This window comes from Equus caballus, chromosome 9 (assembly GCF_041296265.1).
Source record: "Equus caballus isolate H_3958 breed thoroughbred chromosome 9, TB-T2T, whole genome shotgun sequence".
In the NCBI taxonomy this organism is placed as follows: Eukaryota; Metazoa; Chordata; class Mammalia; order Perissodactyla; family Equidae; genus Equus; species Equus caballus.
Window position 1 is genome coordinate 13,374,804 of NC_091692.1, and position 13,080 is coordinate 13,387,883.

The 13,080-nt window shown below is 36.5% G+C and overlaps 1 protein-coding gene across 6 annotated transcripts in view; it reads right to left on the reverse strand.

Moving 5' to 3' along the window:
- TERF1 (telomeric repeat binding factor 1) overlaps positions 1–13,080 on the reverse strand; it is a 36,774-nt gene that overhangs the window by 7,799 nt on the left and 15,895 nt on the right. Inside the window, exons 5-10 of one of the 6 annotated variants that reach the window (XM_070222176.1) lie at positions 12,909–13,058; positions 12,036–12,145; positions 9,110–9,169; positions 7,442–7,533; positions 1,899–1,982; positions 1,440–1,561 (exon numbers count right to left, since the gene is read on the reverse strand). In XM_070222176.1, the coding sequence (XP_070078277.1) occupies positions 1,440–1,561; positions 1,899–1,982; positions 7,442–7,533; positions 9,110–9,169; positions 12,036–12,145; positions 12,909–13,058 (618 nt within the window). Of the gene's footprint in view, positions 1–1,439; positions 1,562–1,898; positions 1,983–3,821; positions 3,987–7,441; positions 7,534–9,109; positions 9,170–12,035; positions 12,146–12,908; positions 13,059–13,080 lie in introns of all 6 variants that reach the window. The other 5 variants (XM_070222174.1, XM_001492421.7, XM_070222177.1 and 2 more) reach the window with 5 other exon arrangements.

The window sequence follows — 13,080 nt, forward strand, 5'->3', positions numbered from 1 at the left end:
GGGGCTTTGGGGAGAAGAAGAAGGAAAAAAAAAGAAGATTGGCAACAGATGTTAGCTCAGGTGTCAATCTTTTAAAAAGAAAAGAAAGAAAGGAAGAAGGAAAGAAATAAAATCCCAAACTCTGATAAAATTAGGAGACCCTATGTTGTGAATGTAATATAGGTAGAAGGGGTACATCATTGGTGGAAATTGACAAAACATATGTGAAGAAGCAGGGCACAACCATTCTTCCTACAGATCTCAGAAAGCCTGTGGTGTGCACTTTTCCAAAGTAAGGAACACATCCTGAGGTGTACACTCTAAATCCCTGGTATGCAACAGCAGGAGCCTCCCTCAACCTGCAATAGTTTCAAAAAGTAGAGGTGGTGGGGCCAAATAAGGAATTGCACAGATACGCAATGTTTGCAGGAGGCAAATCATAAGTAGGAGTTGCTTGCTATGTTCACTGGGGGAGAAGGCAAGGCCAAAATAAGCTTGAGTCATAGGAGATATCCCTAGTAGCCTGGAACTTGACTCCAGCCCAAAACCTCAACATGAACCATAAATAAATAGTGTATCAAGAAAAAAATTCACCTTAAATAAAGGAGAGTAAGAAAACTAAGCATAGGATCACCTTCCACTTCCAGCTATGATAAAACAAGAACCAGATTTATTTACCTGCTGTAAACAACTAGAAAACCAGATAAAATACAGGAAACAATGATTTCAGAAAATGGACAGATGGCACAGGACTATAACATCACTAAGAGGGGAAACAAATGAAGTGAGTCCTAGAATTGAGCCATCTTAACTTTCTGAATACAAAAATTCCATCTCAAATGACATGTTCCTTTTTTTTTCTGGAGGAAGATTAGCCCTGAGCTAACATCCACTGCCAATCCTCCTCTTTTTGCTGAGGAAGCTTGGTCCTGAGCTAACATCCCTGCCCATCCTCCTTTATTTTACATGTGGGATGCCTGCCACAGCATGGCTTGATAAGTGGTGTGTAGGTCCATGCCCAGGCTGCTGAAGCAGAGCACTCCAACTTAACCACTATGCCAGCGGGACTGCCCGCCTTTTTTTTTCTTTTTTTTTTTTTAGCACAGAAGAAGTGAATTTATATTGGATCTCTATTAGGAAGATATAAATATAGAAGCTTACAATGTGGATTTAAGTCTCACCTTACATCTGATGAACTGACTTTATGATAGTATCAAAATAATTCTAAATAAACTTCATCATCAACATCCAGTTTAAGACTATTTTTAAAAGGCGGGTGCAGTATTTTCTTGGAAGTTTGAATAGGCAAATTGGTTAATTAATCTAAAATGGCAAAATCAAAGATGGCAAAGAGGAAACATTTTATACTCAGATTTTTTAGGGTTGATGTGAAATAATCATAATTATTCAAGTTATCACTTTAATGTCCATTACGTATTATTTAAATAATTAACAAACACCTGTTTTTTTCTCGACCGATGTTTTTCCGGAGTTACCGGCTCACTGTTCACAACACGTATTTTCTGGCTTTCAGTTGTTCGTGTACTGTTTTTCTTCCTTCTTCCACCTAAAAGGAGAAACACTGTCATCAAAGATTATTTTACATTAAAAGAAAAAGAAGAATTACATTTTTAAAGGTTACCATAAAATTACTATTTATTTTTTAGCTACTTTAAAGGAAAAGAACTTTATCTGCTTAATTTTTTCCCCTTTGAATCTGGAAGAACATGGGACAGTGCAAAGATCCATCTTTGAAAATCAGAGCGGGTGTTTTTGAATCTTGATTCTTTTATATGTTTTTAAGCAAGTCATCTCACCTCCCAGAGCCTGCCTTTTCATCATGTTAAAAAAAGGAATAATATTTACCTTATAGGATTATTAAAATTTTGTTCAGATAACTTTTAAGGAATATTGGACACAGTGTAAGAAGTATAACCCTTTCTCCATTCCCTCTTTCTTACTCACAGTCAGGTTAGTAAGACAAGAAGTAAACGTATATGTAACTGGAAAGAAAACTGTAATTATTGAAAGAAAACTGTTTATAGAGAAAACCTAAAAGAATCTACAAATAGAATTAAAAAGGATTTACAAAGATGGTTGGATATAAGATTAATAAATAAAACTCTGTACATTAGTAACAAGCAGTTAAAATATTTAATTAAAACAACTGAAAGATAATACTTACAATAGTAACAAAAAATATAACATTCTTAAAGATAAATCTAGCAAAAGTGGTCAAGATCTGTATGGAGTAAATTATAAAGTTTTACGATATGTAATGTGTGTGTATATACACATACACGTTATAAAAAAATCTAAATAGAGAAATAACTGTTCATGCATAGGAAGACAACATAATTGTGTCAGTTCTCTCCAAAATTATCTATTGTTACAATGCAATTTCAAATCAAAATTTCAACAGGGTTCTTTGTAGAACTTAAGATTATTCTAAAATTATGTGTTAGGAGACTATTTTTAAAATGCGAGTGAGTATTCTCTTGCTTTGAATAGGCAGACTGGTCAATTAATCCAAGATGGCAAAATCAAAGATGGCAAAGAGAGTGCCCTGACCATCCCTGAAGTTTCTGCTGAACGTACGTACAAGGCTTATTCACTTCCTAATACTGAGAAGTTTCCATAGTTAGTCAGATAGGCACCTAATCAGGTCAACAGAACCATAACCTCACCAACACATAAACACTCTCTCCTGGGGAAGGGACTAGCTTGTCTGCTACAATGTTTTACTGCTTACTCAAAAAGAGCTCTAGGCCCATGGCCCCAAGCTCCTCAGCTGCAGTACAACCTACTGCCTGCATAGCATCCACCCAGGCCTGACGCACTGCCTACCAGCCTGGGGTAGAGGACCTGTGCTGATGCCATGCTATTTGTTGTGCTGTAATAAACTGTCTTGTTCTGACCCATTAAGTCTTACTGTCTACTTTTGGCACCTGTGGAGTGGCAGCAGGTTTACTGCTTGCCATCCTCTATGAAGCTGGGGTTCTTTTCCTGACAAAACAGAAGACCAAAACATCAAGAACAGTCCAGATGCTGCTGAAGAACAGTAAGATAAAGGGAAGTGCCCCATCACTTACTGAGTTATTACAAAACTACAGTGACTGAGACAATACAATATTGTTGCAGGAACAGACCATGTGTGCTGGTCCAGCTCCAGTTGCCAGGAAAATGGAAATCACACTAGTTACAAACAGGGATTTTCATATTAGGAATCATTTCAACTGGTGCTAGAGGACTAAAAAAGCAAAAAGGAAGTAATAACTTAACAGAGATAAATAATAAAGAAATTAAAAATTATAGTTGGAGATTTCAATACTTCTCTCTCAATAACTGGTAGAATAAGTAGACAAAAAATAAGTGAGCATACAGAATATGTGAAAAGCACTAAGAATCAACTGGACCTAATTGACATTTTACAACAGTCCACTCAACAATAGCAGAATTCACAGTATTCTCAAATGAACAAGTCACTAAGATATACCATATTCTGGGCAGTAAGACAAATCTTAAAAAAAAAAAAAAAAAAAAAAGGAAAAAAAGAAAACCTAGAAAGTATATACTCAGGCCAGAACAGAATTAAACTGGAAATCAATAAGAGAAAGATACCTGGAATATCCTTAAATATTTGGAAATTAAACAGTTTCTAAATAACCCATAGGCCAAAGAAAAAGTCTCAAGGGACATGAAAAAATATTTTAAACTATATGAAAATACAACATCAAAATTTGTGGGATGCAACTAAAGCAATAATTAAAAGGGAATTTATAGTATTAAACACACATATTAGAAATGTCAGGGCATCTATGAAGAAAAAGCAACTCATATACAAAAGGCCACAGCAGCATTCATCAAGTCAGAAAATAACAGAGCGGGGCTGGGCCGGTGGCACAGCAGTTGAGTTCGCATGTTCCGTTTCAGCAGCCCAGGGTTCGATGGTTCGGATCCCAGGTGTGGACATGCACCACTCAGCAAGCCATGCTGTGGCAGGTGTCCTACATATAAAGGAGAGGAAGATGGGCAAGTATGTTAGCTCAGGGCCAGTCTTCCTCAGCAAAAAGAGGAGGATTGGCAGCAGTTGTTAGCTCAGGGCTAATCTTCCTCAAAAAAATAATAAATAACAATAATGGAGCAATGCCTGCAACGTTGTGAGGAAGAATATTTCCAAAGAATATTATATTTAGCCAAATTTACCTTTAAGCAAAAAAAGAGTATATACATTCTTGGGGACAAAAATTTAGAAATTATAGGGGCTGGCCCTGTGGCCGAATGGTTAAGTTCGCGCGCTCCGCTGCAGGTGGCCCAGTGTTTCGTTGGTTCGAATCCTGGGTGCGGACATGGTGCTGCTCATCAAACCATGCTGAGGCAGCGTCCCACGTGCCACAACTAGAAGAATCCACAACGAAGAATATACAACTATGTACCGGGGGGCTTTGGGGAGAAAAAGGAAATAATAAAATCTTAAAAAAAAAAAAAAAAAATTTAGAAATTATAGCACCTATACGCCTTTTTTTTTTTAAGATTTTATTTTTCCTTTTTCTCCCCAAAGCTACCCAGTACATAGTTGTATATTTTTAGTTGTGGGTTCTTCTAGTTGTGGTACATGGGATGCCACCTCAGCATGGCCTGATGAGCGGTGCCACGTCCACGCCCAGGATTCAAATCAGTGAAACCCTGGGCTGCCAAAGCGGAGTGCCTGAACTTAACCACTTGGTGACAAGGCTGGCCCCAATACGCCCTTCTTTTTTTTTTTTTCCCTAAAAAAAAAAAACCATTCAAACAAGAAATGAATCAAAATGAAGAGGCAAGGAACAGGGAAATCCTGGCCAAAGTGTTAGTGATGAGAAATAAATCAATTTAAAAACAAACTACTATGGCAATTATGGCTACAAACTGGAATACTACAAACTTTGATCATATAAAATGTAACTAAGAAAATCTGGGAGTCAGTGGGAGAGGTTTTTTGCTAATCTCACCCTTTACAGCTAAAATCAACCAACAGTCCAAAGTTCAAATCTCTGGTTCTAGAGGCAGCCTGACCCACCCTCTCAGACAATTTCGCATCCTTTCTTCTTCACTTTGGAGGAAGCATATAGGTTAGATATGTTTCTTATGAAACAGTATCTGAAGTTCACTGAATCCTTCAGTTTCACTTTTTAAAAAATTAAACGTAAATATATTTTAAAGCAACATATGTAACCTGATCACACTTTTCTAAATTTTTAATTGCTTTGAATCTCTCTCTTCTTCCACTGAGGCAGTCTATCACGGTAATTAAGGACATGAGCTCTGAAGTTACAATGTCTGATTTCGAATTCTGGCTCTGGTTCTGTTCATAATGTACCTGTGTGACCAAGGGCATTTTACTTAACCTATTTTTGTCTTGATTTCCTCATCTGTAAAATGGAGATGATGATAAAAAAAAAAAAAAGCACACTAATCTTATAAGATTATTTTGAGAATTAAAAAAGTTTACATATAAAAAGCTTTTAACTCAAATATTAATCATTTCACTGAATGCTGGTGAGTTTTTTTTGCATAAAAAGAATCTAGGTGATTTTTTTCTTTCAACTTTTCTGAATTACTTGATTTCTTAAAAGTACAAGGCAATTTTACAAATCTGAAAAAAGCTATTTTCGAAAACAAGTGTTTTAAAAAAATTTGGAAAAATTGTTTAGCACAAACAATACTAATACCCTCTAATTTTAAGGAGAGGATACCTGGGGACTCATGTGAGCAAACTGGGACTTATTTTTAAAGTGTATGTATCTATTACTAAGATCTAACAAAAAGTCAGGAAATGTACTAAAACTCACAAGATCTAGGCTCAATAACCACAGTTACTGTCGAGCCACTCTGCAATCAGGTTATGGTCTTCATCAGAGTTTAACTACTGATCAACAATTTAGAGTGTAAAAAAGTATATGCTTCCATTTCTTTGAATTTTGTATTATGAAATTAAAAGTCTAGGAAAATCCTCACATTATTTTAGTTTAGAATTATGATTCCTAGCCATTTTACAGCAATAGATGTAGAAAAATAATTTTGGAACTCCAACATGAAGCAAATATTTCTTTGAATTTAAGTCTACCATCTTTAAAATGAGGATGATGATAATATCTATGAATGTAAATGTTTTAGAGCCGTAATTTACAACTATTAACTAACAGTGGCTCTGTCATCAGCCATCAGCTATGAATCAATGTATTCAATTAATATTCACTGCAGGCCTACTATATGCCTGGCATCAAGTTTGTACTTCGATTATTTTTATATTGATAGTAAGTATCTAGGATTAGATCGATAAGGTTTAGAAATTCCTACATTAGTATAGTACCTAGAACATAGTGTGGGTTCAATAAATATTTGCTGAATGAATACTCACCAAGGAGGAACTCTAATCAAATTAGAACAAAATAGTTATGGACAGCTTTTAAGATTTTTTTCTTTTAGTTATTGTTGCTTGTTTTTTAAATCTAGCAATGCCTTTTATAATGATAATACATTCTAAATGCTATGAAGAGTATCAAGATTCTATATGTACTCAATCCTCATTATTCATGGATTCCATATTTGTGAATTCACCTACCTGCTAAAATTTGTAACTCAAAAATCAATACTCAGTGTTTTTGCGGTCACTGGTGGACATGTGCAGAGTGGCAAAAAATGAGTCATCTGACGTGCACGTTTCCAGCCAAGGTGAAATGAGGTGAAGCTCTGCCTTCTCGTTTCAGCAACCATGCTATAAATATCTGTCCTTTTTCCAGTCTATTTAAGTGCCACATTTTTGTGCTTTTGTTGATAATTTCGCTGTTTAAAATGGCCCCCAAGTGTATTGTGGAAGTCCTGTTTACTGTTCCTCAGTGCAAGAAGGCTACGATGTTCCTTGTAGAGAAAATGTGCGTTAGATGAGCTTCATTGAGGCACGAGTTACAGTGCTGTTGGCTGTGAGTGCAATGTTAATGCATTAACAATACAGATTAAATAAGGTGTCTTAGACAGAAAACACATAAACAAGGTTATGTGCTGATTAGTGGACAAAAATATTGTTGTGATGAGAGGCTCAAAGGAACCTAATCCTGTACTGCCTGGTAATCGTTCAGTATTCAGTAATTTGGTGTCATGGCAACTTTAGAGAACATACCTACCATGAATAATAAAAATCAACTGCATTTATGTTTCAGATGAGTAACCATTTCCAGTTGCTGAATAAAGTTAAATAGAAAAGCAGTGTACCGTGGCAGCAGAAGTGCTCTAGCTCAGCAATCAGAATAGCTAACTCTAAATTAAGCACCACCTCTAATTAACTCTATGAAGTCATGACATTTAATCTCTTTGTGATTCAGTTTCCTGAAGTGCGTGTTTGTGTGTTGTGGTGGTGATTAAGGGCTGGATCGCTTTCAAGGACACATCAATTCTCCACTTCTAAAATTGTAATAAGAGTACTCACTTTGAAGAGTTTCCGCTCTTTCCCCTTTCTTATTAAAATCTTGCTGTCGGCTTCCATGTTTTAACTTAGATAAGAAAAGATTCTTGTGAGACCTAAATGAAACACGAAAGCATGTGACTGGTTCCACAAAGACTAGAAAAGTTACGGGAAAAGGTAGATGATTTGTCTGAATCTCTGTTCTAGGACCTTCTTCTACTTTGGCCTGCTTCCCTTGGTGCTCTCCTTGCTCAGTGCCCATCTTAACCTTTGGCCTCTTAAGATTGTTGTTGTCAGACTTCCCTCTCTCCCATCACTTATTTTCTCCATCTCATTTACTCAGAAATCAAGATTCTTTGGCCTTCCAATTAGACAGACCAAGAAAAAAAACAAACCTGAGACTGTAAAGTATTAACTTATATTCTCTCCTATGGCTTTAAAGTTTATTTCCCAAAAGAGAAATTCCAAAATTCCTTTCTACATGATGGCAGCTATCACTTGATTATCTTTGAAACTTCCAAAAAGGGCTTTTTTGAAAGATAAGCTGTCTGCAGATACGGGATGTGGTAGAATTTTTGAAAACCCTGCAAAGTTCGTATTATTCCAATTTAATAAAGGAACAAACTAAGATGAAAAAAGTAGTTCACCTAAGCTCTGGCAGCTATTTTATCACCACCTAAAAAAATCTACACTTTTACTCCTATAAGTGCTCTATGCAACCGACTAGTCCTTTCCCTCCCTCCCAGAACTCTGTACTGTGCTCTCTGGATTGCCATTCTCAACCCCTTCACCAGCTCCCCCACCTCTTCGCCTTGTCTAAGATCTTGCTCTCCCCTGGGGACAGTATTTCTCTCCTTGTGGCTTTCTCAAGTAGAGAATGGCTTAATCTTCCCCCTTCTATGAATTCAGGGTCCCGAAGGTGGGTCTCTATACTTCTCATTTCTTAATGAATGCCACTTTCAGGATCCTGCTTCCATAGACCTTAGCCCTTGAGGATTCATGTCACTGAGGTATATTACCATCTACCATTCTCCATAGTCATTCCCTATCCCTCCAAGCACTTCCCATCACTCACAGATCTTTCTCTACCCAGGTGCTGCTATTATCACGAATTATTTCAATGTTCTCATGGATAATCCATATAACATCCTGGCCTCTCAATCCCTCACTTCCAACGACCTCCTCCACACCACGCCAGCCACCCCCTCCCATGGTTCCATTCAGCATCCCAACTGCTCTATCTCTGAAATCATTCATGCAGACTTTCTGCTCTCTGAACATGTTATATTGTCTGTCACAGCATTTTTAGTACATTGAATACAGTTTTTCAAGTAATTTCAGAAAAACGGAGTTCAGGACATTCATTAGAAATGTAACCTCCATCCCCTTCCTGCCCCAGCATATCCTCAATGACAGATTGGCTTTAAGTTCAAGTTCACCCTGTATGTGGGTTCCAATAATAGCCTGGTAGAAACAATGTGAAACCACCCAGGATCCCAGAGGCAGGTCTCTATATAGTTTGGAATTTCAAGACACGTCAGCATCTTGATATCTATTGAGGTAAACTGGATCCTACAAGATTCTTTAAATCATACCATTTACATGGCAGTTATTATAACATATCCAGGTCTGCATGAATTGCTTCAATCAAAGATTTAAAAGACAGAGAAGAAAAATGTCAATTTACTTCACCTCAATAAGGATACTGTACCCTCTGAGGATTCAGTTACCGCAGACTGTTTGTCACTAACACTTTAAAAGAAGAAAAAATTTGTAAGAATGTAAACAAAAGAAACTTTTCATAAGGATAGTACTTTCCACATAGTCAAGTCATATTTCAACTTACAAAAGATATCTTTGAAAAGAAAACTTGGTGACATCAGTCCATTACAACATGGCTAATTTTTGCACAGATGTGCTTACCAGAGATAGTAAATCAAGCTAATGTAAGTAGAGTTAAAGCTGTAATTGAGCATTCATAATGTTACTCTTTCAGAAACTCACCCAGGGATCTTTATTTCCAGGAATTCAAGTTTAATTCTTGCCTTCCCCACCAGGCTCCAAATGAATGTTTTAACAAATTCCTCCCCTTTGCTGTAGTTAAAATTAGTTTCCACAAACACAAGACTATTTACACCTCCATACCTTCACTGGAACTATCCTTCTCCCCTGGAATGACATTTCCTCTTCTATCCACCAGCAAAAATCTTAACATCCTTCAAGGCCCTGCTCAATGGTCACACCTCCTTGAAGTGTCCATCTCAACTCCTTCAGCGTTTCAGTCTATCCATAAAAATTATGTAATGTCTGCTATTGTTTCTGTTTCACCTCTATAACTCTTATTGCCTCAAATAGTTTATAAGATTTATCATCTAGTATTGGTAACATGATGGTTTCATCTTTCCTAGCATTTGTCTGACCCCACAATCACATTTCTAAGTCTATCCTTGTTTAACTTGCATCCTGCTGATTCTTGTCCTGATACTGGTGAATCTGATGCTTTATTTGCCCTGATTCTATTTGCTTCCAGGATGGTTTTGATATCTGATGATTCTTGATCTTTATTTTACTTTGTCTCTGGTTTTGGTTTTGCTCCCTGTGTCTAGTACACTACAAGTTCTAACGTATGCCTAGTAATGAACTAGGCACCAGGGACACAAAGCTAATTACGAATCTTCAAAGAATTCTCAACCTAGTGAGAGATAAAGACAGGTAAACAGATATGTTACTATCTATGTTACTATCCTTTTGCAGAGGTGTGACTTGGTGCTCTGGAAGCACAGAAGTGATGACTCTGATCAGAGAGCTCAGCAAGACTTCTTATAGATGATCTTTGAGCTAGACCTTGAATGACAAGTAAGACCTTGCCTTGAAGAGAACAGAAAGAAGGGAATTTAACATTGAAGCAAGGCCCGAGACATGAAAGAGCTTGTAATATTTGAAGATCAGGGAGAAGTTCTACATTGCTAGAAAGTACCATGTATGTGGGCAAGGAAGGGTTAACGTATAGGCATGAGATTGTATATGAAAGAGACTATGTAGGGCTTTATAAGCCATGCCATTAAATTCTAACTCATCTAGTAGGAAACAGAAAGCAAATAGGGGTTATTAAGCTGGGAAGTGATTTAAACAGATTTATTTTTATGGGAGGCTAACTCTGGAAGTCATGTCAAGGATGGATTTGTGTGTTACAAAGCTAAGTACTAATCTAGGATATAAATGATAAGAAAGAATGGATTAGAGAAGCATTTCTGAGATAGGACTCATAACACTTGGGGAGATAACTGGATGTATGAGATAAAGGAGGAGAGTCAGGGTACAGAGAGACAGATGAAAACATCAAGAGTTCTGTTTTACACCCACTGACTGAACTGTCTCTGCATCTAGGAGGGCATTTGCAATAAGTGGGTGGCACTATAAAAGGAGAGTACATAGGAAATGTGTTCATTATCTGCAAGAATCATGGTAAGTTTTAATTTTATTTTAAAGCAGTGGGCAGGAAGGCTCTGCCACAAGAATGTATTGGGTCTTAGTATTACTAAACTTTAATTTCCTAAACAAAATGAAATAATTGAGCCAATAAAAATGAAATCTCTAGTTTTCAAAATGAGTCTTAGAAAAAAATAAGTCACTGAGAAATAAGACTTTAATAGAGCCTTTGGGGAGATAAACCAGTGAGGAGCAGATCATGCTGTGATTTGAATGGACAAAGAAGACTATAAGAAGACTGCGCTTAGTCCTGAGGTGTGACAATGCCATATTCACTCAACTTAGACCCCAATCCCCATTGCTAAATAAGTAGTTAAGGTGGGGAACCTGCGGCACTCAAATCATGGTCCCAAGATAAAACAGTAATATTACATCCAATGCCAAATACATCCATCCAGAGACCAGAAGGATTTGACTATCTGGCCTTGGGTTAAGGGTGCAAGAATAGAGGAAATGGATCACGAGTTCAATAGAAAAGATCATCTTTATAATGCTAGAGTTTATCTTCTTCAAGAGGGTTAGCTTCTAAAGCCAAAGGAAAAGGTAAAAATCAATTCAGTAAAAATCACCCTTGAAAATCTCTAAAGAAGACATAATTTTGGAGACTGAATTCTTTTCTCTCAATATGTAGGACTGACATGGCCTGTTTCCCTCTAGCACTGGAGCAAATCACTATTTCTTCAGGTTAAGAAGCACCAGATGAAGTGGCTAGCTTACCATCAGAGAAGATGTATGAACAGTATCTTAAAATCCTAGAATAACCCTCAGTAGAGTAAAATAGTAACATAACGAAGGCATGTGGGACCTGAGAACCAGGGGCACAAATAATTCAGGTTTCCAACCTCAACATTGTTCTAGAGCACATGTTCCCTGAGAATGATAAGTGGTATTATTCACACCATTTAAGCTGTACTATTTTCTCATTCCCTATTTTTGCTTAGCATATAGAGTAGAATTTGCATAAGCCATGAAGTAACTCTACAATACTCCAAATATCCAAACATTAATCACCAGTAACACAATATATCCACTACTCAGTAATTATTTTTATTAATAACGGCTCACTAGCATCACTTTTACATAAAGATATTGCATTCATGACATAAAACGTATTAATGAATTTACAAACCTTTTTTCTGTATTTAAATTAGCTTCAGTTTCCATTTCAACATCGTTACCATTAGGTTTATCTTGAGAAGTTGTTCTTGTTCTTTTACTTTCCACTACTTTTGCTGCTGCCTTAAAAAGGGGGTTGTGGGAGAGGAAGCAATGCAGTAAGGCGTTTTAAACAAACAGCATTAAATTAAGCCTTCTGATTCTTTCACAGTCATAACCAAAGTTTCTGCTCACAGGCCAATAAAGAGCCCTGCGTTCTTATTTCCCCAGTAACTGACAGCACCAGCAGCTGCTTCAGCTACCTGTTTGGTTTATAGGCATTATGGAGAATGTCTTTCCTTGTAAATGTGTTCGATACACACAATGCTCTCTAGGCAATTTTAAGATAAAAGGTTACTTAAAAAACCCCAAAATCAATAAAAATTCTAGATATGTCAAAATAAAACTACTTCAAATTAATCAATGCACCACTATAATATACTAAGTGAAAAATCTGAAGACGACAAAACGTTACAAAAAATTTTTTTCAAGGACCTTCTTCAGTCCAATTTCACTTGTTCCAAAAATATGCTGAAAATTTCTTTAAAATTTAATTAAAACTAAATATTTCTTTCCTCCTATTTCTTAATTCATTTTGATAGGTTTTCTCCTCAACTTTTTACTTTGAAAAATTTCCCCAACTCTTAATTTTTAAAAGTTATAAAAATATGACAAAGATCACCAATAAACCCTTTAGATTCACTGATGGTAACACTCTGCCACATTCTTCTACAAAATCACTAAATAAAATTCTGATCAGTTTTTGGGATTTCTATTTTAAGTATCTTCCTTTATTCTAAAAATTTCTCCTAAGTGTACTGTCAGAGTCTCTCTGAAATATGCATACCTTCATTAGAAAGGTTGATGACTTCTCATTTAGCACATAATTCACATAACTCTTAATTTTCTCCATCATGTGGTTGTAGCTGAAGTGTTGAAAAAAGGAATGGAATGTATCTTTCTGAGAGATTATCATAAGCAATTTCCTTTTGAAAGGCTACAGAAAACAGAGGAAAAGT